Below are 24,718 nucleotides of genomic sequence, written 5' to 3' on the forward strand. Positions count from 1 at the left end.
AAAAACACTATGGAAAGACTCTAGTAGTGGTACTCCTCTCCGTATTCATAGGGGCAGTGTAGACAGGGAACATCTAGGTTACAGTACATAAAATAAAATCTACCCTTAAATATAATAGCATGTCCAGACATATTTACAAATAATTTCTGCCAGGGTGCCTTTGTTGTTCACCTGGTTGTGTCTGCCTTTGGCTCAGGTTATGATCCTAGGGTCCTGGGATCAAGTCCCATATCAGGCTCCCTGCTCAGTGAGGAGTCTGCTTTTCCCTCTGCCCTTCCCTCCCACTTATGCCCCTCTCTTTCAAATAAATAAATAAATAAAATCTTAAAAAATTTCTGCCAATTTAAGGAACAAGTGATCCCATTCTTACACATATTTTGTGACTAACTAGGAAAGAAATAATGTCTGCCAGCTCATTTATAAGGTTGGTATAACTTTGATTCTAAGGCTAGACAATATAAGCAAAGGTAGAAATATTATGGGCTAATTTCTTTTATAAATCTAAGTGCTAGAATCCAAAATAGGAACATAGGGGCTTCTCTAACCTGACAAAGTATCTGTCAAAACCTAAAAGCATAGTCAATTCTAAAATATTAGAAGGCTTGTATTTAAAAGTTGTAAGACACGTGTTCCTGTTATCACTGTTTTTTTTCAATATTAAGATTTTAAGAATTATGTAAAACCAAGTTTACACACATGCAAACACTAGAACTGTAAAGAATGAATATGATTTATTACTTTCAGATGATAGAATTGTCTTCATAACCAATGCAAGAGATCTGTTGGTGCCAATGGAAATATCTAACATATCTGATGAATAGGAGATAAAAATATAAAAATTATTTTCTTATATACAAAGAACACCTAGAAAATATTATTTAAGATGTTAGTATTTATTATAGCAACAAAATATGAAAGTTTACCTAGAAATAATTTCAACAAGGCATGTACAAGACCTTTATGATGAAAAGTTATAGCTTTATGGGAAGGTGTACTTAAAACCCAAAATAAGCTGAAATATGATAATAAGTGTGAAACTTAAATATCTTTAAAATGAAAATTTTTTCTGTATTAATTTATAGGATCAATACAATTCTTATCAATACTTCAACAGGATTTTTCTTGTAGCTTGACTATCTGCTTTTGAAATTCATATGGAAAATCATATTGCTGAAAAGAACTGAGAACATTTTGAAAACTCAGGACAGTAGTCCTATTAGATATAAAGACTCATCATAAAGAGATTGTCATCAGTACAGTACGGTATTACAGACTGATATACTAGTGAAAGACAATAGAGGGCCTAGATATATGACATGTTTATGAGAAAAGTGGCAAATACCTGCAGGTATTTGGAGAAAGGATGAGGCTGGGAAAATTAGTTATACATATAGAAGAAGAGAAATTTAATTTTTTAAAAAAGATTTTATTTTTTTGATAGAGATCACAAGTAGGCAGAGAGGCAGGCAGAGAGAGAGGAAGGAAGCAGGCTCTATGCTGAGCAGAGAGCCTGATGCGGGGCTCAATCCCAGGACTCTGAGATCCTGACCTGAGCCGAAGGCAGAGGCTTAACCCACTGAGTCACCCAGGCACCTGAGAAATTTAATTTTTATCTATCACAAAAGAAAAGCAGTTCAATGTAGACTAAAGACATATGTGTGAAAAGAAGATTTTAGTATTTTAAAGAAATTATTTATGTGACCTCAAAAAAAGATGTGCTGCTTAAATATGACTTGAAAGCACAAAATATAAAGGAAATGGGTTATACAATTTATTGTGTTAAAATCACTTGCATTTATTTTAATCGAGTACATTGAATAAACTATAATCGGCATCCACTATAAACCAGAAACTATCGTAATGAGAGAAAATTGCAATCAAGAGTACATAAGAAGAACCTACAGTCAATAAGCATAGGACAAACCTTCCAAAGGAAAACCATCACAAAGAGCAGGGAACAGCCCATTCTCAAAAGAGAAAGCCTTTTGAAAATGTATGTATCAATACTTAGCTATACTAGTTATCAAGCAATGTGTTTTTAAAAATTTATTTCTCTTTATGCCTACATTTGGAAAAAAATGAATTGATATCCTAGTGTCCTTCAAAGGTGATCAGTTTTTTTTTAGCGTTATGAACTAATGGACTCACTGTTCAATATGATCGTTGATTATCCTTATCAATGTTCAAATTGTCTCAATTTTGGCCGGTGGAAGCTTGTTCAGTTGTTCCTGAATCCTTTATCATGACCCTTTTATCTTCGGTAGCTTCATTGCTCTCTGGTTTATAGCATAATCCAGGCTCATCTTACTCACTTCCTAACTAAAACTTAGAATCAGTCATTTGTTTCAAAGAACTCTGATTTCTTTACTGGGAACTTTTCCTGGGTGCTAGTGTTTATTATCATTGTGTTGGTCATTCATTTTTTTTCCCCCTCTAGACATTAGTGGTCACAACTGGGAAATATGTGATATATTATTTTTATAATGTTTAACAATTATGAGACAACTTTATTATTAATTTATTGAACTTCTCTTTTGTCTTGATACTGTGCTAGGTATTGGGAATTCAAAAATAAATAAGGCAAAAATCTCTTTCCTTAGGGATTAATAATTTAGCACATCACAGCATGGTGACTTTTAACAGTATTATATTGTATGGTGAAAGTTGCTAAAAGAGTATGTTTTAAAAGTTCTCACAACACACACAAAATTTATAGCTATATGAGATGATGCATGTGTTAACATATAAAATCACTACATTGTACACAAACTACACAGTTTTATATATAGTCAGTGATATTTCAATAAAGCAGGAAAAATAATTTAGTATATCAGGTAGGTTCTTTTAACAACCATTTCAAGACAACTCTAAATTGACTAGTTAGCCTTCTATTTTTCCATTTTACCATTAAAAAAGAATTAGTAGGCTTAGTACCTGGGGGTCACTTTGCATCATTGCAAGGAACATTAAAAATAGATAAAACTCCCAGAATTAGTCACACCGCCCTAGTAGCTGCTCACAGTATCAGTTTTCCCAGTTCTACACCTTTAGCTTTAACTCTCTGAGTATCTCTGAATGACAGTCCATCATTACAGTTGGCTGCATACTTAAACTACTTTTACTTTTTTCTCCCAAACTGTAGCTCTAATAGTCATTCATTTGCTACTTCGTGAGAGATCACTAATGAAATTCAAGAAAAAAAAATGGATTTTAAGCATTAGTTTTCAAACATATTAATCCTTTCAGAGGGTTTCTTTAAGACCCTTTTAAAATTCCTTTTTTATTTTTTAGAGATTGGTTTATTTTATAAGGCTCCAACAACTTTTAAAGTGAATTAATATATAGGTTTCTTTTTTTATACCTCTGGATTTTTTTGGTCAATGCTGAATATATAATTTTTGTTCATGATATGTATTTGGCAGTTTTTTAAGTGCTTGTAATTTATTCTTTTTTAAAAAACTTTTCTCATCAGTAATACTACAGACAGATTGGGGATTTAATGCCCAAATTTCTAATTATATCTATTAGCTAAAATTTATACTTGTTTTAAATATTTAAGTTTAAAAAATGATATAATTAAGGAAATGTTTTCCTGGCATTTATAAAGATTCTGTTTACCTAATGTGCATGGATTTCTGTTTGTATTTCAACATCTGTTTTCTTTTACTTTATTATCTCAAACAAGGCTTGAAACATTACAGGCAGATTACTCAGTAACATTAATATTGCAGCTAGGTAAGCAGAGTCTTAGGTGAGTTTATCCTTTTCCATACACAAGTCATGATCAACTCCATTTCTCTTGGTAAACACTTGCTTTGTGAAGAACGTCCATTTTTCAGTTAAGTATATTATCTCCATAAGCCTGTGCAGGTAACATCCATGTTTCTGCAAATCTGAAAAGAAAAGGAATCACCTATTTCTTCATTCCCAGTTTGAAAGCTTCACATGGTTAAGATGAGTCAGTCATGGCCTCAAACTGAAATTTTTAGATAGGCAATGCTTCTGACTCAGAATCTTGTAACTCTAAAAGATATCCTAAGGTCAGTGCTAATAAACTGCTACTTAAAGTAAAAAGTAGATATTATATAATGGGCAACAGGGAATGGTAAGTTTTTAAAATAGTAAATTCTATCAGCAGATTTAGTAATATGAATCAATATCTAGGGTTTTCTAATGCTTGAATGGAATAAAGTGTCGATGAGGGTAGTTTATTGGTATTAAGCACTACACATTTAATATTAGTATAAGATACTGACACTTTATAGATCTTTTAAAGTAAAAATTTTAAATGTTGAAAATAATGTTGACAGGATATTTCATTGTTTTTTCAATTTTTGCTTGTTTTGGTGTGAATAAAGTTCCCTTTACTTATCTTCCCAATTTTTTAAAGTTGCTGGGACTATTGAAGAAAGAAATAGAAATTAGTACATGGAGCAAAGTTTTTAGGATATCAGTGAGCTTTGAAATTTTGTAAAGTTTATTTCACTGAGCACATGTTTTTTTATGGGTTTGCAGTGGGGGATATTAACCAAAGAGAAAACCTAGCCTTGGACTTATGCTCAAGAGGAAATCTTATACGAAGAACCAGAAAGGTTGGAATGCAACATTTTCTCTTTTAACCTTTCCTAACAGTAGACTAAATAAAAATGGAAAAAAGTGGGAAAAAAGATTCTGTTTGTGTGAAGGGATGACCAGCCAGTGAGTAAAACATAGAATACAGAAAACAGCAAATTTGCATGAAGTCTTCCAGAAAGACACCAAGATTTACTTCAAGAGCTAGTGTCAATATTTAGAAAATAAACAAACTTAATTAAGAAATAAGTATCAGGGTTGACTCCTACACAAGTGGCCACAAGTATAAACAATTACAGGCCTGAGGGAAGAAAAAAACAAGTGTTTACTCTGTTGTTACAAGATGTATGATGTGGGAAACATAAATAAACCAAATCTTGGTAGCGGTTGATTATATATTCTTTATTTGAGCAGTTTAAGAATGAGAGTTTTAAAAACCTAGAAACCACAATAAATTGTTTTCTTAAAGTTTGTAACAAATTACTAGGCCATATGTAAAAAAAGTTTCAATACTGATTTTTACATTGTTTGATCACAAAGTACTTTTCTGTAGATGTTTTCTCTTTTGAGACAAAGAGTTCAGAATGAATATTTGTGGTATGGGTGATATTTTAAAAATGTTCTGAGAAATCCTATCCATGGGCATTGTGGGCTATAAATGCAGATTGATATGGTATTTCAATGGATCTTTTGTTATGAGAAAAATTTTGTTTTCTGACTTAAAAAGAAAGATTTTTTTTGAAAATTTAGCATTTAATCATATCCATAATGTAAAATTGCATTAAAACAAACAAAGATTTAAAAAAGATGACTTGCTCCTTGTATTCTGTGTTCATAATCCGTTGATCAATCTAGATTTGTCTTGGAACACAAGAATATCATGGAAAATGACTTGATTGTCAAATGTCGCCATTTTCTGGAGAAATATTCCTTGTTCTAGCATGGTGTATATGTATGTGTGTATGTGTATATGCTTGTTTTGCATTTCAGATTGAACAGTTGATTTCATATTGAGCTGGTATATTATTTCCTGATTTAGGAAGTAGTTGAAGAAGATTGTTTGAATTCTAGCAGCAGGAACTTTCAATTTGGAGGATGTTTGGACAGTTTTCTTTTTTATGATCAATAATCCAAACAGTATCTAGCTTTTTATACCTCACTGCAACTCCTTCTTTGAAAAAGACATCTTGTTTGAAAATGGCAAGATAAGAGTCATGTTGTCCAGAGACTCTTTTCAATCTAGTTTATGAGGCAAGAATAAGTAAACCATTTATTTAACTCATCATTTGTATTTTACTGCACGAACACTCTTTTTTTTTTTTTTAAAGATTTTATTTATTTATTTGACACAGAAAGAGATAGAGAGAGGGATAGAGCAGGGGGAGTGGGAGAGGAGGCAGGCATCCCGCCAAGCAGGGAGCCCAATGCCCAGCTAGATCCCAGGACCCTGGGATCATGACGTGAGCCAAAGGCAGATGCTTAAGGACTGAGCCACTCAGGTGCCCCTGCATGAACACTTTTTAGTTGCAAATTAGAAGACTTTGCTCAGTTTATGTGATAGTTTTGGTGGAAGTGAAAATGCAGAACTTGGAAAAAAAAACCCTGTAAATTATTTTAAATAAAACATTACATGGGCTGTTTTCTTACAAACATTCATTACAATAATTGGACTGCAAATACTTTCTTTTTTATTATTAGACATTTAAGAAGGAAATATGCTACATAAAAAAATTCTCATCCTAATTTTTTTTGAAGAGTAATTCTGAAAGTCTGTATAAAAATATGTATTTACTTATTTTTATGTAATATCAAGACTTTAAAGATAATTGTTTACCAAACTTGGAACTGAACTTAACTTTCATGCGTGTCATTTTGGGGCACAAATTTATTCTGTACATATGCAATGCCACCAAATTGTTTTCCCTTTAAAGTATTGTAACACTGTCTCCGAAATGTATAATTAGAACTTTTGCCAAATCTTACTTTTCCTTGGGAATTTGCTTAGTGGTTGTCAATCAAGTAAAAATAGTTGACTTTTGAGCCTTCATTGTTGTCCTTGTCTGAGGAAATTTTTCCTAAGCCTTTATTGTAGGCTAAGCAGCCAAAGCAGCCTTGTCAGGCCTTCACATGACATCATTCTTCCTCCCTAAATCCAATATCAATAAAAGCAGAAAGTTTAAACTGTATATGGAAACAATGTAAGAAGCGAGTGCTCTTGGCTATTGTTGAATCTTTGCGTTATCTCTTCAAATCTCATAAATCTCAAGATATCTGATCTGTTCATTCAGTCTGTATTTCCTGAGCATATCAGTATGATGTTTAGAGAAAAGTGGACACATTTCCCATAACTACACTTCATAATATACACTCCTGAAATAAAACAGAAAGGCAGTTGCCTTTTTAAAAAGTTTTTGTTGAGTATCTGACAATAATCCACTCTAGATTGAAATTATTGAAATATTCCTTAGAATGGTGAATATCTCATGTTTTCGGTCTTAGGGCAAAATCTGTGAAGCATATAGCCTGGTTAGCCTTATTTTTGTCATACACAATTTATACCCCTAGCCAGGGTATTTTCTCATTCACATTTTTTTGTGTCTCAAAACATATATCGAGGACCTTCTTTTTGTCAGCCACTCTGGCAGGGAGAGTTTAAAGATGAGCAATTTATGCTGCCTGTGGTCAGTATTTTCAAAATTAGATTGAGGAATTAGGCTGTTGAAAACATGGCATGAAATCTTGTGTCTTGCTCTATTACTGACAGAAGCACAAGCAGGACACGGAAGCAGAGGTGATACCAGATTAGTTGGAAAGACGGGTTTCTGGAAGGGGTTTCTATAGGTAATGTCTGAGGAGACTCTATCCCTTTGTTTGTTACGGTATGCTATCAAGTAGTAACCCGCTATCAGACACATTAGCATGAATTCACATGAATGTCACGTGAATGTATTCATTTTTGTGAAGGTATTTAGTTTGCAAGCATTTTCTCCTGAGTGGATTGAAAGGCTTTGCTTTTGGCAAAAATAGAGGCTCTTTACTTTGTGTGATCCTTTCTGACAACCTATAGTGGACTTCTCTCCTGCAAACCATGTTGTGACTGGGTGTATAAGCTCATACGTATTTTTTGCATACAGCTTTTAGGAAATCACAAGCTCGAAGCCTGGTTGCTGGATTCCACCTTCAAAATGGAAAGGCTAAAGATCACTTGGGAGTCTTGAATGGGTGGAAGAACTATCACTTAAAGTTACAGTGTAGGGAATCATGATCTTGGATTGTTCATTCTTACCATACATTCTTCTATAAAATGTGTTTATCTACTGCAATAAAAGCTATTTGTCTTTCTTGGTCTTTGATTTAAAAAAAAAAAAATTGTACAATGAATGCAAATAGCCTTCAGAAGAAAAACAATACCTGTGGTTTTCCATGTTAAAAATTGTTCTTCTTGATATTTTATTTTGGCCTGTTGGTTAGCTCTAACCCCATTTTTGACCATAGGAATCCAAGCAGGATTCCAAACAGATAGTAAATATTCTAATTGCACTTGAGCATTTCCTTAGTATTATCATCTATAACCAGTTTCCTGTATTGCTTTCAGTTCTGATATCCCCAACCTCAAATCACTGCATTAAATGGGCCTAATGAATAATAATTCATACTCTTTTAAACTATTTCTAATTTTTGTGGGTTTTTTTTTTGATGCAAAACAATTCGAAAATACCATAAAGAAAAAAAAACCTCCAAAGTGGATTTGAGAATTTCAAATATCTTGGATACTAAATAATAAATATGTGTTAGATTATAATGCAAATTCTAAATCCGTGTAATATAGAGTGTGTGGTCCAGTTTGCTCTACCAGTGCATAAGTAAAGTACTTCAGCATGTAAAAATAAATAGGACACTTACATTTAAGCAAAAGATGAATGAAGGAAACCCTCAAATGTGTGCAGTATATGAAGAAAGAAATTGTGCATTTAAAACTGTGTGATAGGTTGTAATTTTAACATGGCTTTTTTTTTCTATTGATAGTATCGAAATTTAAAGATATATTTGGCCTGCAGTATATCAGGTCTGCTCACAAATGAATTGGCTTTGTCACTCACTATGGCTTGTTCTCAAAGAAATATTTGGTTTTCTCCTGAAGCAGTTCATGGTGTGTTGAGAACTGACACAAACCATTCTGAAGCTTTTTAGTTCAGAAAAGATAACAGTAGATTAAAAAAAAAAATGGGTGTATGTATTTTAGAACAGTTTTCTCTCCTTTTAAGAACCATCTGGCCTTGTGCCTTTTCTCCTCCCCAAAAGTAGTGTTTTTGCTTCTGTGAAGTGTTATATCCTTGGACTGCTGTTCTGTTTCTGATATAATCCATCCATCAAGAATCCTATTGCATGTGAAAAGTTGTTACAAGAAAATAAAAATCTAAAACACATTTGGGTTTTATTTTACTCATACTACTTTTATTATATAAATGGAGTATGGACAAACTGCATTTTGTTTGGTCGAGTGCCTCAGTTTTCAAGTTAACCAGCTGGTTCAGAGAGGAGCAAAAGTTTATTCTTGCAAAAAAAGTGCTAATAAAGATGATGATCACAGTGACAATTATTTGCAATAGTGGCAGCTTGTTAAAAATGTAGAATCTGGGGCACCTGGGTGGCTCAGTTGTTAAGCATCTGTCTTCAGCTGAGGTCATGATCTCAGGGTACTGTGATCGACCCCGGGCTCCCTGTTTTACTGGAGGCTTGCTTTTTCCTCTCCCATTCCCTCTGCTTGTTTTCCCTCTCTCACTCTCTCTCTCTGTCAAATAATAAATCAATAAAATCTTTTAAAAAAAAATGTAGAATCTGAGGCCTCTCTCCAGACCGACTGTATCAGAGCCTGCGTTTTAACCCGATCCATTGGGATCCCTATTTGAGGTGATAATGTGTTGGAGTACCACTGTTTCCCTGTCTCCAGATGCCCTCAGCACTAAGGAAGAGTGAGGCTCAGTCACTGCCAGTCAATGCCCTCCCCTGTTTGCCTGGTAAACATAGATGATGGACGATTTCAGTAACTAGCAAACTTGAATTCACCTTAAAGTATACAATCTTGGGAGAAAAGTGCAAAATTTATTTTTATGAAAATTAACAAGGCTTTTATAAAAGTGCTTTTTTTTTTTTTTAATTTAGGCAGGCCATCTATTTCTTGAGATGTCTGGTTTTAGGGCCAGTGGAGCATCAGCAGTGTCTGCTAGAGGTATATGAAGCTGATTAGAATCTGGCTTCAATTTCAGGCGTCAAGACCAGCCTCTTACCCAGTGTTGTAAACTGTTCTACAGACCTTTCATGACTTTGTCTCTATGACAGTAAAAGACAGCAAGCCTCTCTCTGGTTCTACAGACTGCCATTTCATTGACAGTCAGGCGGAAGAGAAGAGTTTATGAGAGATTTCTAATTTTAATGAATATTTTTCCTTATAGTGAACTGATAATTCACCTTGAACTAACTTCTATTTTCTTCCTTTCTAGATTTACACATAAATCTAACTTTCTTATCTCATGTCATTTTGTATGAGGGAATTAAACTGGGTAAATAATTTTACATAATAAACTTTTGACCAGAGCCTAAAGTATAGCTTTCAAAATTGAAATCTCAATTTCATAAATTAATTTTATTAACTATTTTTATAGCTAAAATTCCTAAATATTAAGGTTTAAATCTACTAAAAGACAGTGATTTGAAACGTATGGATTTCATCATTTCCTAAAATTTTAATGTATTTTCCTCCTCTCTTGGTTTTGCAAAAGAAAAATTTGAAGAAACACTTGTAAAAGAAAATTTGTAATCCTGTGTCATGAAACAGATATCCCGGAATTTCCAAGGCATCTGTCAGTGTTTTACTATCTCATGATTAATTTATTATCTCTTTTAAATATGCTGTTTCTAAAGTTACTATATTTTGACAACTGGCAGCACTAAGAGATTGATTAGTTTTGGACTCAAAAAGGAAGGATTTTTTTTTTGTTGTTATGTTACTGTATATTTCCGACCTTAAAAGAGAAATTCACATACTGATTTTAAAGCAATTATCTCATTTCTTTCCACAATGGTTTATAGAGCTGTGTTTTATTAGGTAGCATAAAAGACTGGATACAACAGACAGAGTCAGAGGGTTTTCAGGATTTGGGGCAATGATTTTGAAGCTCCTGAAAATATGAACAGTTTTATTTATCCTTAAAGGTCAAAGGTGTAGCACCTAGTCATTGACTAAATAAATGTTGACTTAAATATTATTTTTGGTAATTATTTATAGCTTTTACAGAAACTCAGAAGCAATGCCATCTTTAGAGAAAGTGCGTATAATTGTATAAAAATGTGATGAATAAGTTTCTATAACAGTACAATATTAAGCTGTTACTAAGTCTCCTTCTACTTGTCAGTGAAGACCTGCTGCTGGTCACAGACATCCACTGTGAATTCAAGAACACTTATCAGATTTTCATTTACTTGCAAATTAGCCATGATTAGTTAATTCACTTTCTTTAGATTCCCCCATAAATCATGACCATTTCTTTCAAAGAAATAACTTAAACCCTCCTGTTAAACACAGGTCATGCCCTTCTGCAAGTGGTTCATATTATAGTGAAAAGGTCCAATATTATACTCAGTTATACAATTACTTTCTGAAATACCTGTCTATATGGACAGCATTTCCATATTTTTAGCAATATTTTTCTTAGCTTTGTGTGCTTTGACTTTGCTCTTAAATATTTTACATTTTAATTGAACTTTTCTTTTTTAGCTGTGTTTTGGGGTGATATTGCCTTAGATGATGAAGACTTAAGTATCTTTCAAATTGATAGGACAATTGACCTTACACAGAACCCCTTTGGACTTGGACATACCACAGGTATGGTTGATTATTTGATTGAATTTGTGTTCACTTTGGAGAAAAGATACTCTTGAAATGCTTTAAGTATTCTTTGGGTCACTTTTAATGTCCTGCTGATCAACTTTGATTTCCTAAACATAAACAAACCTATTTGGAAATTTAGATTTTGTTCATAGTTTTAATTTTATTAGTTAATTTCTTTGACAGTTTGTAATGTTTACAAGGTACCAGGCCTGGTTTAAGTGCTTTGCAGATAGTAACTCTTTGGATGTGTATAATAATCCCATGGAGAAGCTACTAATATTATTGTGACTTATAAGTGAGGAGATCAAATCAATTTTTTTTCTTATTTTCTTATTTCAAATTGTATAGCCTTTCCCATAAGTATTTACTTAGTTTGTATATTTGCAGTTTGTTTTTAGAGTATGTAAGAAATAACCACTTATTTTATCATTTTTTCTATGTTAATGAATTACCTACACAGAATTTTTTATAATTTCAATTTCTATAAAAATTTTTAAAAATTGCTAAATTTTAAAGGCATTACTGCCTTTAGTGGTCTTGAAACATTGTTTTTTGAAAATTCTATAATTACTCTTAGCCCTATTATTACCTTAATATTAACTCAGACATTTCTTTTTCTCATAATTAACCTTCTAAATCTATTTATATGTGGTTCAGGCTCTATCTAATACAAAGTACAATTGTTACATTATTGTCATTTCAAACATATAAATGCCATTCTTTAAAAATGTTTCTTATAACTACTTAGGAATAAATACATTGACATATTACCTCATCTTTCTAAGATGTTCAATGAAAAAATTTCAAAAATTTTTCTCAAGTAGCACAACAAAAATGTGACCATGTAAAGCAAATAATCAAGCACGTTATTAGTCAGTGAACAGGCACTCTAACTTGCTTGCCTTATAAGGATGTAATTGATTTTTTGCTCTAGAAGGCTTATATGATAATGGTTTTTGTGATTGTTTTGGTTTTTACTAGCTTTAATCTAGGTAAATAAGTTTTGGTATTAATTTCAAAGGGGGGAAAATATTTTGGAAAGAGAGAGATCAAGGTGCAAGAACAGTTTGTTGTCTTTATGGATTTCTGGCCCTTTCGTTGTCTTCGCCCACAGAGACTCAGGAACCATACTCCCGTGGTATAAATTCCTCTGCAGTTGTTCAATACCATTAGTGGTTATATTGGTTGTTAGCTCGGTGACACCTTCTTGTTATTTGTCTATTGAAAATTCGAAAAAGAAAGGAAAACAGGAGATAAAATTGGGAAAGCATTTTATTAAAGGTCTGGAATGAGAATCAGAGGACTTGGATTTTCCTCAAATGCTCTGGTTTCTGACTTATGACAGGAAATCTGCCTTTTCTAGTCTTTTTCCAGTTGGTGAAACTGCAAAAGGATGTATTTTCTTATCCTGACCTCCTTTTCTACCTTTTGAGCTATAAAATTCTTTACATCGGTTTTTATATGCCGATAACATAGATAACATAGATTAACAGAACATATTTTGCCGCTTAACATCCTTTTGGACTTCTGTAATTATGTGTTATTTTTCTGTAATTATGTGTTATTTTTTAACAGATTTTCAAAACTTATTTTCAAATTGTATTTGAATATGTAATAAAATATGATATGCTTTTAAAAATATCTCAAAATCAATCACAACTTTGGAGCAAGACTTGCACTATACAATTGCTCTTCTAATGTTTTTATTTCCATTTGCTGATTTGGCTTCTGAAAATATTCAGTTTACATTGGAGAAATAGCTGGGATGTAATCAACAGGGCAGAACAACTTGCTGTCATCCTATATAACATGATGTGATGTCAAGGTCACAGAGAAGAAAAATGTTCCAGATTATCAATAGATGACTCAGTTGTCACGATGTCCGAATAAAGTCACTTAGATTGCTCTGTGGAGCACCCCACCCACTTGTTTTTAGTTACCAAAACTGTGTTTGTAGAATGTTTACACTCTTCTAAGATTTATGGATATTCATGACTCTAATGTTCTAAGACCACATTCAAAAAAAGATGTCTAAAGAGAAATCACTGTAGCCTGTTGGTATGGTTTATTTAGAAGAGATTTAACAGGCAATGAGTTTAACCTTACTATTTTCTTTTATTCTTAAGGTGGATTTGGAGACCATGGTATGTCAAAGAAACGAGGGGCCCTCTACCAACTTATAGACAGGATAAGAAGAATTGGCTCTGGTATAACAATGTTTAAAGTTGCAGATGCTTGACTTGATGTACAGTAAATATTATACTAATAGCAGTTCAGTTTGTCATTAATATGCGAAGGATGAAAAGGGTATATGCCGAGAAGGAGTCCTTTATTCATTTCTGTTAGCTGTTGTTTAATGTCAGTTTTTTAGAACTTAATTTGGGACCGCGGAAATGTTTCCTTAACTTATTTTCTGCTTCTCATTACAAAATGCATTAGGGGGTTATTTTACTGGTGGTATTTACTTCTGGTGCAGTGTGTATCACACGAAGGTGTTTTATCGAGCATGGAACTACATCAGTTTTAATCAAATCAAAAAAAAGTCATGACTGTTTTGAAATATATTCCATGTAAAGTAAATCGACAAGCCTATTTGTTAGCTTAAAAACTGAATTTAAAATGTTTTGACCCTTCCAGAAGTATACATAGAAAATAGCCTTCTGGTTCCAAAATTAGTTAATACTCACGGTATTGAATGTTTTACACTATTTATAGATTGCAGAGAGTTTTAAAAAGTTTTCTGTTCAAAGTGTGTCCTAACATTTTTTAAATTGGTGAATTATTACTTAAATAATTGACAGTACACACTTTGAAGGAATTATTTTCCCAAGCGAAGGTGCTTTGTCTCAGGGTATTAAGAGATAGACCTGTTAGGGATGTGGAAACAGTGGGCATGCATTCAATGTTTGTTGTGTCTGAAGTGTATTCCAATAGTGGGATATTTGGATCAATAGTGATAGATGAATAAGAATGGATAATAATGCAAATTTAGGAAAAACAAAAATAGTAACAAAAATATTTTGAAAGGCCACCAAGAAGATTAATGATTACAGACTTGAAAGCTGCTCCAGGAATAGGCCACATTTTATGTTGGCCTGTTCACATTGTGTACTGGTCTCTAAATAGTGCTAAATCACCTGGATCTGAATCCAGAGGAAATTAGAACAGAGATATACCAGCATCCCAGGAGGCTGAAACCACATCTGCCTTAACAGTATTTCATTTATCCTCTCTGTAATTTTCATAATTTTAGGCTGTACTATGGAATATCAGTCCTACTTTAAAAGAATAAAGGATTTAGCAAGAGTTAAGACGAGTTTTGAATATCTTGTGACTTTTTAAACAATGTCTATTTATCATCTGGTGGTGAATTGGCAGTGAACTCATAAATTAAAATAAATAAAACACACCCCTTTTGTGGGCTACCAGTCTGCCTGACATCTATCCACTGTAGGCTGTTGTATGGGAATTCATAAAAATTTGCTCATAGAGCATTAAGAAATAGTGCTTTGACATCAAGTACTTCAATATTTTAATACTGTTGCAAGTATGTAATATAAATGAAGTTTTTCTTTAGTGCATTTTGACTTAAGGCATATTTACACAAATATGTAAATAAGACATTTTAACTTAGTCTTTTAAGAGGAAATGATTCCCTGACCAAGGACTTCTGTTTCACAGAATGTTTTAAATGTCACTGCAGGCTTGGAGCAAAACAGCACAGTTAAAGGAAAAGTACCTCTAAAATTCTCAGGGCAAAATGAGAAAAATCGAGTTCCCAGAGCTGCGACATCAAGAACCGAAAGAATATGGCCTGGAGGTGTTATTCCTTATGTTATAGGAGGCAACTTCACTGGTAAAATATTCCCGGAGTGTTTATTTTTATAAGGAAATATTATAGAGATTAAGTGTGTATTGCTCCAGAATACTAATCTATAGAATATAGTATTAAATCAAACATGAGAAATACTTCACTCATCTTGGTTGTTGGTTTAGAAAGTCTTTGAAGTTGAAAAATATGTTTAGTCTTGAGTTCTAAGAGTCTAAATTACTGTTCCGGTTTTTAAACTGACTTGCAAATGTGCCCATCAAGTCAGGAAGCTGATTTCTCTTCAACTATCAGGAAGAATGTATGTCTTGTTGATAAAGCCTTGTACACCCATATCTGTAGGGATAGTGAGCTTGAACCTTCTGATTATAAGGCGAGTGTCCATTCTTAAGAGTGGTCACCTGTGGTGCTCTAGGCTAATAATTGTTGGTTGATGAGAGTGATGGCATCTGAACTGCCCAGCCAGACTCGGGATGGAGAAGCCAGCATGTAGCACTGCTCCCCAAGGCAGACATTTTATTTTATTAACATCCTGCCATTTTTCCAGGCAGTCAGCGAGCCATGTTCAAGCAGGCCATGAGGCACTGGGAAAAGCACACATGCGTGACTTTTATTGAAAGAAGTGATGAAGAGAGTTACATTGTATTCACATATAGACCTTGTGGGTAAGTAGAACCAGGGAATGATTTAAGCAAGTGTAGAAGGGAAAAAAGAAAATCCTGAAGTAGGATTTGTTTCTTAGTATTTGCCTCGTTAGCATTTTCCCATAAGACTGTGAATTTTACATAAGAAAATATATTTTAAATAAATATATTCTTTGATCATAGACCTGTGTACATCTACCCCAAGTGTATTTCTCCACCACATCAAATACTTCTTCTCTTCATGTTGCAACTATATCAATGGTATTGCCACCGTCCCACTCATCTGAATTAGCAACTTCAATAATATTGTCTGGGAGTCTCTTGTGCTCCCTCTAAAATCTATGCAATAAGATTCCATTGATACTCACTGTATCTTTTGATTTCTACCTCCGTCCCATGTCAGTGCCTCAGTCCATTTGTGTCTTCGTCATGTCACACCTGACCTATTCCAAATGCTCGACTGTCTTCCCTCATCAATTTACTGCCCCTAGAATTACCTTCAAAGAATACCGGTCAGAGCAAGACACCACCCTTTTTGAGATCCTTCAATGCTGCCTCGTAGAGTGCTGCTTTCTAGATTGGCTTCTTACAGGATGATAAATACTCCCCGAAACAACTGTTCCATAAGATGTGAAATGCTGTGTTAAATTTCAGTAGATATTTCTGCAGCAATGTGCTAATGAACATTATGAATATTCAACCCATCGAAGAGAATATAACAGGGTTTTTTAAACTTATTTAAAAAACGGAACATCCATGCCACTCTTTTAAGAGTGAAGAACATATATCAGTATCCCGGAACACATTTTGGGAAATGTTAGCCTGAGAATAAAATCCGAATTCCTTGCTGTAACATTTAAAGAATGCCATGAACTTACCACAACTTCCATGTGCAGCCTCTTCTGCCACCACATCTCATAATCTAGCCAAGTTACAGTAATAGCAGTTCTCCAAGCAACACTGTATACTTAAAGACTTTCTACTGTGAAAGGTCTCAAACTTCTCTTCCCTCTATCTCCAGTTAGTCGGAACTTACATTTAAATATTTGATGAAATTCACATTGAACTTCTGCTTGTTCGGGAAGAATACTTGATAGGATTTGCTGCGTCCTTGACATGGCATGCCCTCTGGAGGCACGTGGGTTAGCACTTAGCGATGTTGCTGTTGATCGCTGGATTCCAGTGGTGACGGGCCAGTTCCTCCATTGTAAAAGTTCCCATCATTGCAAAATAGTGATTTTCTAATGTTGTTCTTTCCTTTTAGTCCTTTTACACTTATTAGCTGGAATCCTCTGCAAAGAGGAATTTTCTCTAATCAGCTCAAACTATTTGAATACCCTCTAGTATAGTTTTTACATGGAAATAAAAATAAATGCTTCATTCCTTTGGAGGAAAGAATTCTTGCCCCAATCACATATATTTTTTTCTGGGAGAAAATATATATGTCACTAGGTATTGGGGGAGGATTGTGTCGTCTGGCTTTGTTCTACCACATATTCATAGAACATTTAACCTCACTTAAAAAGTAATAGATTTTAATTTTGACCATATCTGAGTGGCATTAAGAAAAATTATACATGGTTACCTTTCTATATTGTTTTCGATAATGTCATAATTTTTTAGCTTTGACATGTTCGAGTAATGTTTTCTTCTAAATCAATAAATTTTAGCTTGACAAGTTTTGGTTACATTTGAAATGCCTCCTAGTTCTTGATATCTAATATTTAAAACATCCAAATCTATACTCTCCTTCCTTCCTTTTGGTTATCTAATAGGAATGGATACAGCTCAGCTTACATATTTCTAAATACATAATGTATTCAAATCAATACATCTTTGCTTTATCTTCAATTTTGTGGAGTCAATACAAACAAAACATTGGCATTCATTACTTTATTGATAAATTTGTTTGTAACAAATTTGTATTTATACTCAGTTTCTTTCATTAATTTTATTTTTTTCAAAATTTTTTATTTTACTTGTTTTATGCTACTAGATTATTTTTCCACATTCACTATCATTTTTTCATGCATTTGCTTGTGCTTTTCTGCTTCCTTGTAATGTCTTTGCTTCCATTGTTATCGTGGAAATGGTTCACATTTCTGAGCCACCCTCAGTGTGACTTTGCTCTACCTTCAGCTATATTATATTAGTATTATATTACACATTTCCACTGTTGGTTCATATGTCTGCCTTCATCTGTGATGATAGGTTGCATATCCCTTCTCTCTTCACAGCACCCAGTACACTGCTTTATAGATAGGTGGTCAAGAAAATATTTGTTTTAAGATTTTATTTATCTATTTTGACAGAGAGAGAGAGAGAGAGAGAGAGAGAGATCACAAGTAGACAGAGAGGCAGGCAGAGAGAGAGAGGGGGAAGCTCCCTGCTGAGCAGAGAGCCGGACACAGGCTGATCCCAGGGATCTGGGATCATGACCTGAGCCAAAGGCAGAGGCCTAACCCACTGAGCCACCCACGTGCCCTGATCAAGAAAATATTGACAATTTACACATCAGCTGAAGCACATTGTATGTAATTCTAAAAGAAAAGAATGTAAGAATTTAAAGAGGTGTTGAAGAGCATGCACTTTAACGATGACTTTAATGATTTTAGAGAAACGGAAACTGAACTTGTGAATTCCCCTCAAATCCTTAAATCTGTAATTATACTACTGAAATCAAACTTTTGAGTATTTATATATACATATAATATATAATATTATGTGACTGCTATAGTAATACTGTTGCATTTGGTGATTTGTTTTGTACTCAATTTCCTTATATTGTATTTTCAATGATAGGAAGGATGATACTTTTTGTAGGAATTGATCATTGTCTTGCTAATCATTCTAACCATTTTTTGACTTCTAAATTTCATTTGGAATTACCATTATTGGCCATAGTTTCACGAAACAGTTATTTTATCATTACGGGGATTTTTTTCTATGATAATGCTGCATTTACATCTTGTAAAAATTAATCAGAATTATTAAAGAGTTTGACAGTTGGTGTTGCACAAGACATGAGGGCCACTGCAATAAGATCTATGTCAAGTTAAACACATAACACTCCTATTGGACTTTGGTATTGTGTCCTTTATCTCATAAGAGCTGTTGCATTTAATAATATCTAGTATAAATCTCCACTGAATATGAAGAGCCTGTAAGGCAGTGCCATTGATATTGATGGCAACATTTGCCAGTTCTGTTTCTGGCTTGTAAGATGGTAGGCAAACACATCTTACCACTTTATATCACTTTCACTCTTTTTTGGGGGAAGATTTTATTTATTTATTTATAGATAGAGAGAGAGCACAAGCAGGAAGTGGGGCAGAGAGAGAGTAAGAGAGCATCCCAAGCAGACTCCACACAGAGCATAGAGCCTGACGTGGCGCTCTATCTCATGACCCTGGGATCATGACCTAAACAGAAATCAAGAGCTGGGTGCCTAACTGACTGAACCATCTAGACTGTCCCTCACTTTTATCATTTTTTATTTTAGCTTACCCACTAAGGCAACTTGTAGCTATTGTAGTTTTTAAAAATAAAAGCTAAAATAATGTCCTCCATATTTATAGGAGAATTATTAAATATGGAGCCACTTTTGTACCATTTAGAACACTGTATTTCCCACCTTATTCTACTAGAACAGCTTTTATGCAATAAATATTTATTGGGTGCCTAATTCCATATCAAGTCTTTGGTAAATGGGAAAATGGTAAAATTTAAAAAAAAATAAGGTCGAGGTCAGAACTTTTTAGCATATGATATTTTTGATCCATCTTCAGTGGGGCATGTACTTTAACTCTCCATATATTGGCAAAAAGTTTAACTTAACTATAAATATTTTTTCAATGAATATTTATTGTCATCAGTGGCATATATTGTACAAGATAAGTAATCATTATCAGCAAAATATGAGATCACTTTATAAAAACTAGTTTGATTTATTTCTTTGTAACTCAGAAATTTATATAGCTGAATTTGTCTATTGTACAACTTTATATTGCTGAATATCCTCTACTTAATTTATTTTATTTTTTTACAGTGGTACATTAGTTTCACTAATGTAATCACTAATAGTGATTACACAATTCCGTACATCACCTGGTTCTCATCACTAGTGCCCTCCTTAACCTACTTAGCCCAATCCCTACCCTCTTTCCCTCTGGTAACCATCAGTTTGTTCACTATAGTTGAGTCTGTTATGGGTTTATCTCTCTCTCTTTCTTCTCTTTCCTCATTTGTTTTGTTCCAAAATTCCACATGTGAGTGAAATCATATAGTATTTGTCTTTCTCTGACTTATTTCACTTAGCATAATACTCACTAGCTCCATTCATGTTATTGTAAATAGCAAGATTTCATTCTTTTTTAATGGCTGAATAGTATTCCATTGTGTATACATACCACAACTTGTTTATCCATTGATTAGTCAATGGACACTTGGCTGCTTCCATACCTTGGCTATCATTTTCTAAATAATGCTGCTGTAAACCAGAGAAGCATGTATCCCTTTGAATTAGTGATATTGTATTCTTTGGGTAAATAAGTAGTGCAGTTATTGCATTGTAGGGTAGTTCTATTTTTAATTTCTTGAGGAATCTTCATACTGTTTTCCAGAGGGGTCATACCAGTTTGCCTTCCCACCAACAGTGCATGAAGATTACTTTTTCTCCACATCCTCTCCAGTACTTCTTGTTTCTTGTGTTGTTGATTTTAGCTATTCTGATAGGTATGAGGTGATATCTCATTGTAGTTTTGATTTGTACTTTTCTGATGGTGAGTGATGAAATATTTTCATGTGTCTGTTGGCTATCTGAGTGTCTTCTTTGGATAAATGTCTGTTCATGTCTTCTACCCATTTTTTAATTAGTTTTTTTCTTTTTGGTGTTGAGTTTTATAAATTCTTATATATTTTAGAATGTAGCCCTTTATTGGATATGTCATTTGCAAATATCTTCTCCCATTCAGTAGGTTGCCTTTTAGTTTTGTTGACTGTTTTCCTTCACTGTGCAAAATCTTTTTATTTTGTTGTAGTCCCACTAGTTTATTTTTGCTTTTGTTTCCTTTGCCTCAAGAGACATGTCTAGAAAAATGTTGCTATAGCCAATGTCAAAGAGTTACTGCCCATATTCTCCTCTAGGATTTTTATGGTTTCAGTTCTCACATTTAGGTTTTTAATCCATGAATATGCTCTATCTTCTACTAGATAGTTTCTTGAACAATCTTACTTTTTTCCTATCCACTAATTTTTAATGATTCTGTAAAAATAACTAACCAAGCAAATAAACTTAGGGTTAATTAAGTTAATTTAACTATTTTCTAGATTTTGTATTTTAAATTGTATTTAACTTTGGTCAGTTTAGCGCTTAGATTATGGCAACAGCCACTTATTCATCCTTACCTATTGAATTTTCATTTTGTGCCACTTACTATACTAATTTTGGGAACTATACTATTGAGTGTGAGGTGTTTTTCTCTCTAGGAAGTTTACAGTTAGGCAGAGGAGGTGTGCTAGCCAGGATTCTTGCTTGCAAATAACAGAAACTGGTTAATTTAAGCAGAAAAAAAAATGACTTGTTGGATTATTAGATAATTTATAGAATCACACCAGTGGAAAAAGTGGAGAGCCAGGTGGAGGGAGGTATCTCAGGAAGAGCATGTTTAACCCCTTGTCATAGACATCTTCACCACTGCTTTGGATACTTCTCACTCACCACCAGAGTCTTAGTTCATTCCTGTACTTTTGAGATCTGTTCTTTCAACAAATATTTATTAATTTATTTATTTCAAAAATTATCTTTTTCCAGTTTTATTATAATATAAATGACATGGAACACTGTATTTATTTAAGGTGTATACTGTGATGGGTTGATATATGCATATTTTGTGAAATGATTCCCACAATAAATTTAGTTAACCGTCATCACCTCCCATAGTTGCAACACTTTCATTTCTTGTGATGAGAACTTTCAGATCTGCTCTCTTAGCAGCTTTCAAATATATGATACAGTATTAACTTTAGTCATCATACTGTACATTACCTCCTCAACACTTATAACTGGAAGTTTGAACTTTTTGATCCCCTTCTTTGACCCACCCTACTACCTCCCACCCCAAGTGCTTGCAACCACCAATCTGTTCTCTGTATCTGGTGAGTTATACTATGTGCCTGACTATATTTTATGGACTAGAGATATCAGTATACAAAGCATGTAAATTGTGTTTACAATTAGCTTACATTCTAGAATGGGGAGTCAGGAAAAAAAAAAGGAAAATCAATGAAATATAAAATGTATTAATAGACTATAAGTTCTAGGACAAAAAGGAAAGCAATATAAATGAGACAGAAAGGTATTTGCACAAAAATTTGTAAAAGAATATGAAATGAGCCATATGGCCATGTGGGAGAACAGAGTTCCCAATAGAAGAAGTACTTAGCCAGGAAAAAGACTTTAAGACAAGAGCATGTCTGTATGCTGAGGGCACAACCAGGACACTGCATGGCCCAGGAGGAGTAATTGCAGGAACGGTAGTAAGAGATGGGACTGGATGGTAAGACATTTGTGTGTGAAGATTGTGTGGGATCTTACAGATATTTGTTAGTACTTCAGATTTTCCTCTGAGTAAAAGAGAAACCTTGTATTGGTCAGCTGACATGGTTTATGTCATTTAATACATGACCCTTCAATCCCAGTGGCCTTGAATAACAAGCACTTATTCCTTGTTTATACTGCCTGTCCATCACTGGTTGGCTGTGTCTCTCTCCAGAGTTAGCACTTTAGAATTCAGTCTGACAGAGGAACCTCTCTTTAGAACATCACAGTTGTGGCAGATGAAACAGAGACAATATTGCCAAACATACTGACTATCAGAGATTCTCTCCAGAGATTACACAAAAGTTTGTGCTCACATGACATTATCTGGAGCAAGTCACATGACCAAACTCAGCCTTAGTGGAGTAAAAAAGCATGATAATCTTCCTGTAAGGGGTAATGAGTATTTTTGAACATTGACACAATTTGCCATATAAGCATTGGATAATATTGGGTAGAGAAGAGTCATGATATGACTTCAAATTTTTAAATTACCTTAGTGTTGAGAAAAGACTGATGTGGGGAGGACATCTTTGTGGATGTCATGATGGATTATCTAATAGGTAAAATCCAAAGGTGCTTTGGTCCTCCAGTCTGAGGCAAACGTAAGGAATAGCAGGTTTAGATTAACTGATTATTTTCTATGGCTTAGGGAGAGGTGTGGTGAAAGTTTTTCTTGAGAGGACTGATCTTATAGTGGTCAAGCTTTAAAAGCAGCACACAAATTACAAATAAAAAAATTAAAAGCTGTATACAATAAAAGGACATAAACCTGAGCGATATCTGAAACTAAGATAATACCTAGACATGCTTAAACTACATTTTTATAAACCTTACATATTACCCTGTCATTCCATACCTAATTATATGTGCATATAGTTAGTTATTTACTCATCTGGGCATCCAGAATTATTCTCTCCCTAGAACCATAGGAATCAAAGCACCACATTTTTCTTCTTTCATAGGATCATTTTAAAAGTCAGTGGAAAATATATTTTTGTTTTCTGTTATGGAATCCATCTTATTTATTGGAAATTGCTATGGGTGAAATTATGCTTTAAAAAAGTGTTTTAAATTAAATAAGCTGACAACATTGCTTGACTATCTCCCAGATTTTGATTTGCAAAGTTTCTTCTTTGAATGTAACCAGCAAGAATGACTCAGTGTGTATAATTTAGTTGCTATGTAGTCATCAAATATTTCAGTTTAACTACCGTTGCTCTATGGTGGCAAATTGTTCAGTTTAAATCTCTCAAAAATTTGTAAATTTTGTGTTTTTCTACATCAAATACTTTACTATTTGTATATATAGTAAATATTTGTGTATAGATTAAAAAATAGTATTAAAAATGGGGACAAAACCAGAATTTCCTGATTTTTTTTCCCTATTGGTTACTTCTTTTTTTCTATTACTGATTTATTAAGCTTCATTAACTGTTATAATAGATCATAAAAAAGTGTATGGTGTAGGTTAAGATGTTTTAGGCATTTAAAGCCTACAGAAATAATTGGAATGACAACTGTTTGTATTTGCAAACCATTAAAAGGACTATCAAATATACTTACTCTGGAAACTGAAAATTTGTGAAATTTCCTTTTAATATTTGGGCGATTAATTTTTGGCAATTTCCTCAGTGTTTGGTGTCTTGTGCATCACAATTCCCAACTATTCAAGACCAATTATTTACTGCCCTCTATTGCTGTCTCAAGTGGTGATCTTCTATATAACCTACTTTAATGTAAACCTTAATTATTAAAGTTTTAGATATAATTTTATTTGTATTTACAGATCTCATAATTCTACCAGTTATTGATTTTTCTCCACCAGTTAGCTATTAACATTAGAAAATTTACCTTTTGAAACTAGTTTTCCTCCATTAATTCATTCTTTTAAAAGTTTTCTTCTTCAAAATAAATTCTACCATGAATAGGAAAATAACTCCTTTTTTGATGAGCCATCTTCTTTTCTTTTGTTCTTTTTTCTTTTTCTTTTCTTTCTCTCACTCTCTCATTTTTTTTTTCCTTGAAAGAGAGAGTGTGTGTGGGGATGAGGAGTAGAGGGAGAGGGTGAGAGAGAGAATCTCAAGCAGATTCTGCACTAAACTTGGAGCCTGTCATGGGGCTCAATCTCACAACTCTGAGATCCTGATCTGAACCAAAACCAAGAGTCAGGCACTTATCTGACT

The 24,718-nt window shown here is 33.6% G+C and overlaps 1 protein-coding gene across 1 annotated transcript in view; it reads left to right on the top strand.

Moving 5' to 3' along the window:
- Positions 1 to 24,718, top strand: part of LOC111156114 (tolloid like 1) — a 208,394-nt gene that overhangs the window by 75,286 nt on the left and 108,390 nt on the right. The window contains exons 2-5 of the mRNA XM_022516745.1: positions 11,348 to 11,455; positions 13,588 to 13,668; positions 15,165 to 15,317; positions 15,838 to 15,955. Coding sequence (XP_022372453.1) covers positions 11,348 to 11,455; positions 13,588 to 13,668; positions 15,165 to 15,317; positions 15,838 to 15,955 — 460 coding nt within the window. The remainder of the gene's footprint in view (positions 1 to 11,347; positions 11,456 to 13,587; positions 13,669 to 15,164; positions 15,318 to 15,837; positions 15,956 to 24,718) is intronic.

Source organism: Enhydra lutris, unplaced genomic scaffold (assembly GCF_002288905.1).
Source record: "Enhydra lutris kenyoni isolate GAN:26980312 unplaced genomic scaffold, ASM228890v2 scaffoldscaffold3, whole genome shotgun sequence".
Classification (NCBI taxonomy): domain Eukaryota; kingdom Metazoa; phylum Chordata; class Mammalia; order Carnivora; family Mustelidae; genus Enhydra; species Enhydra lutris.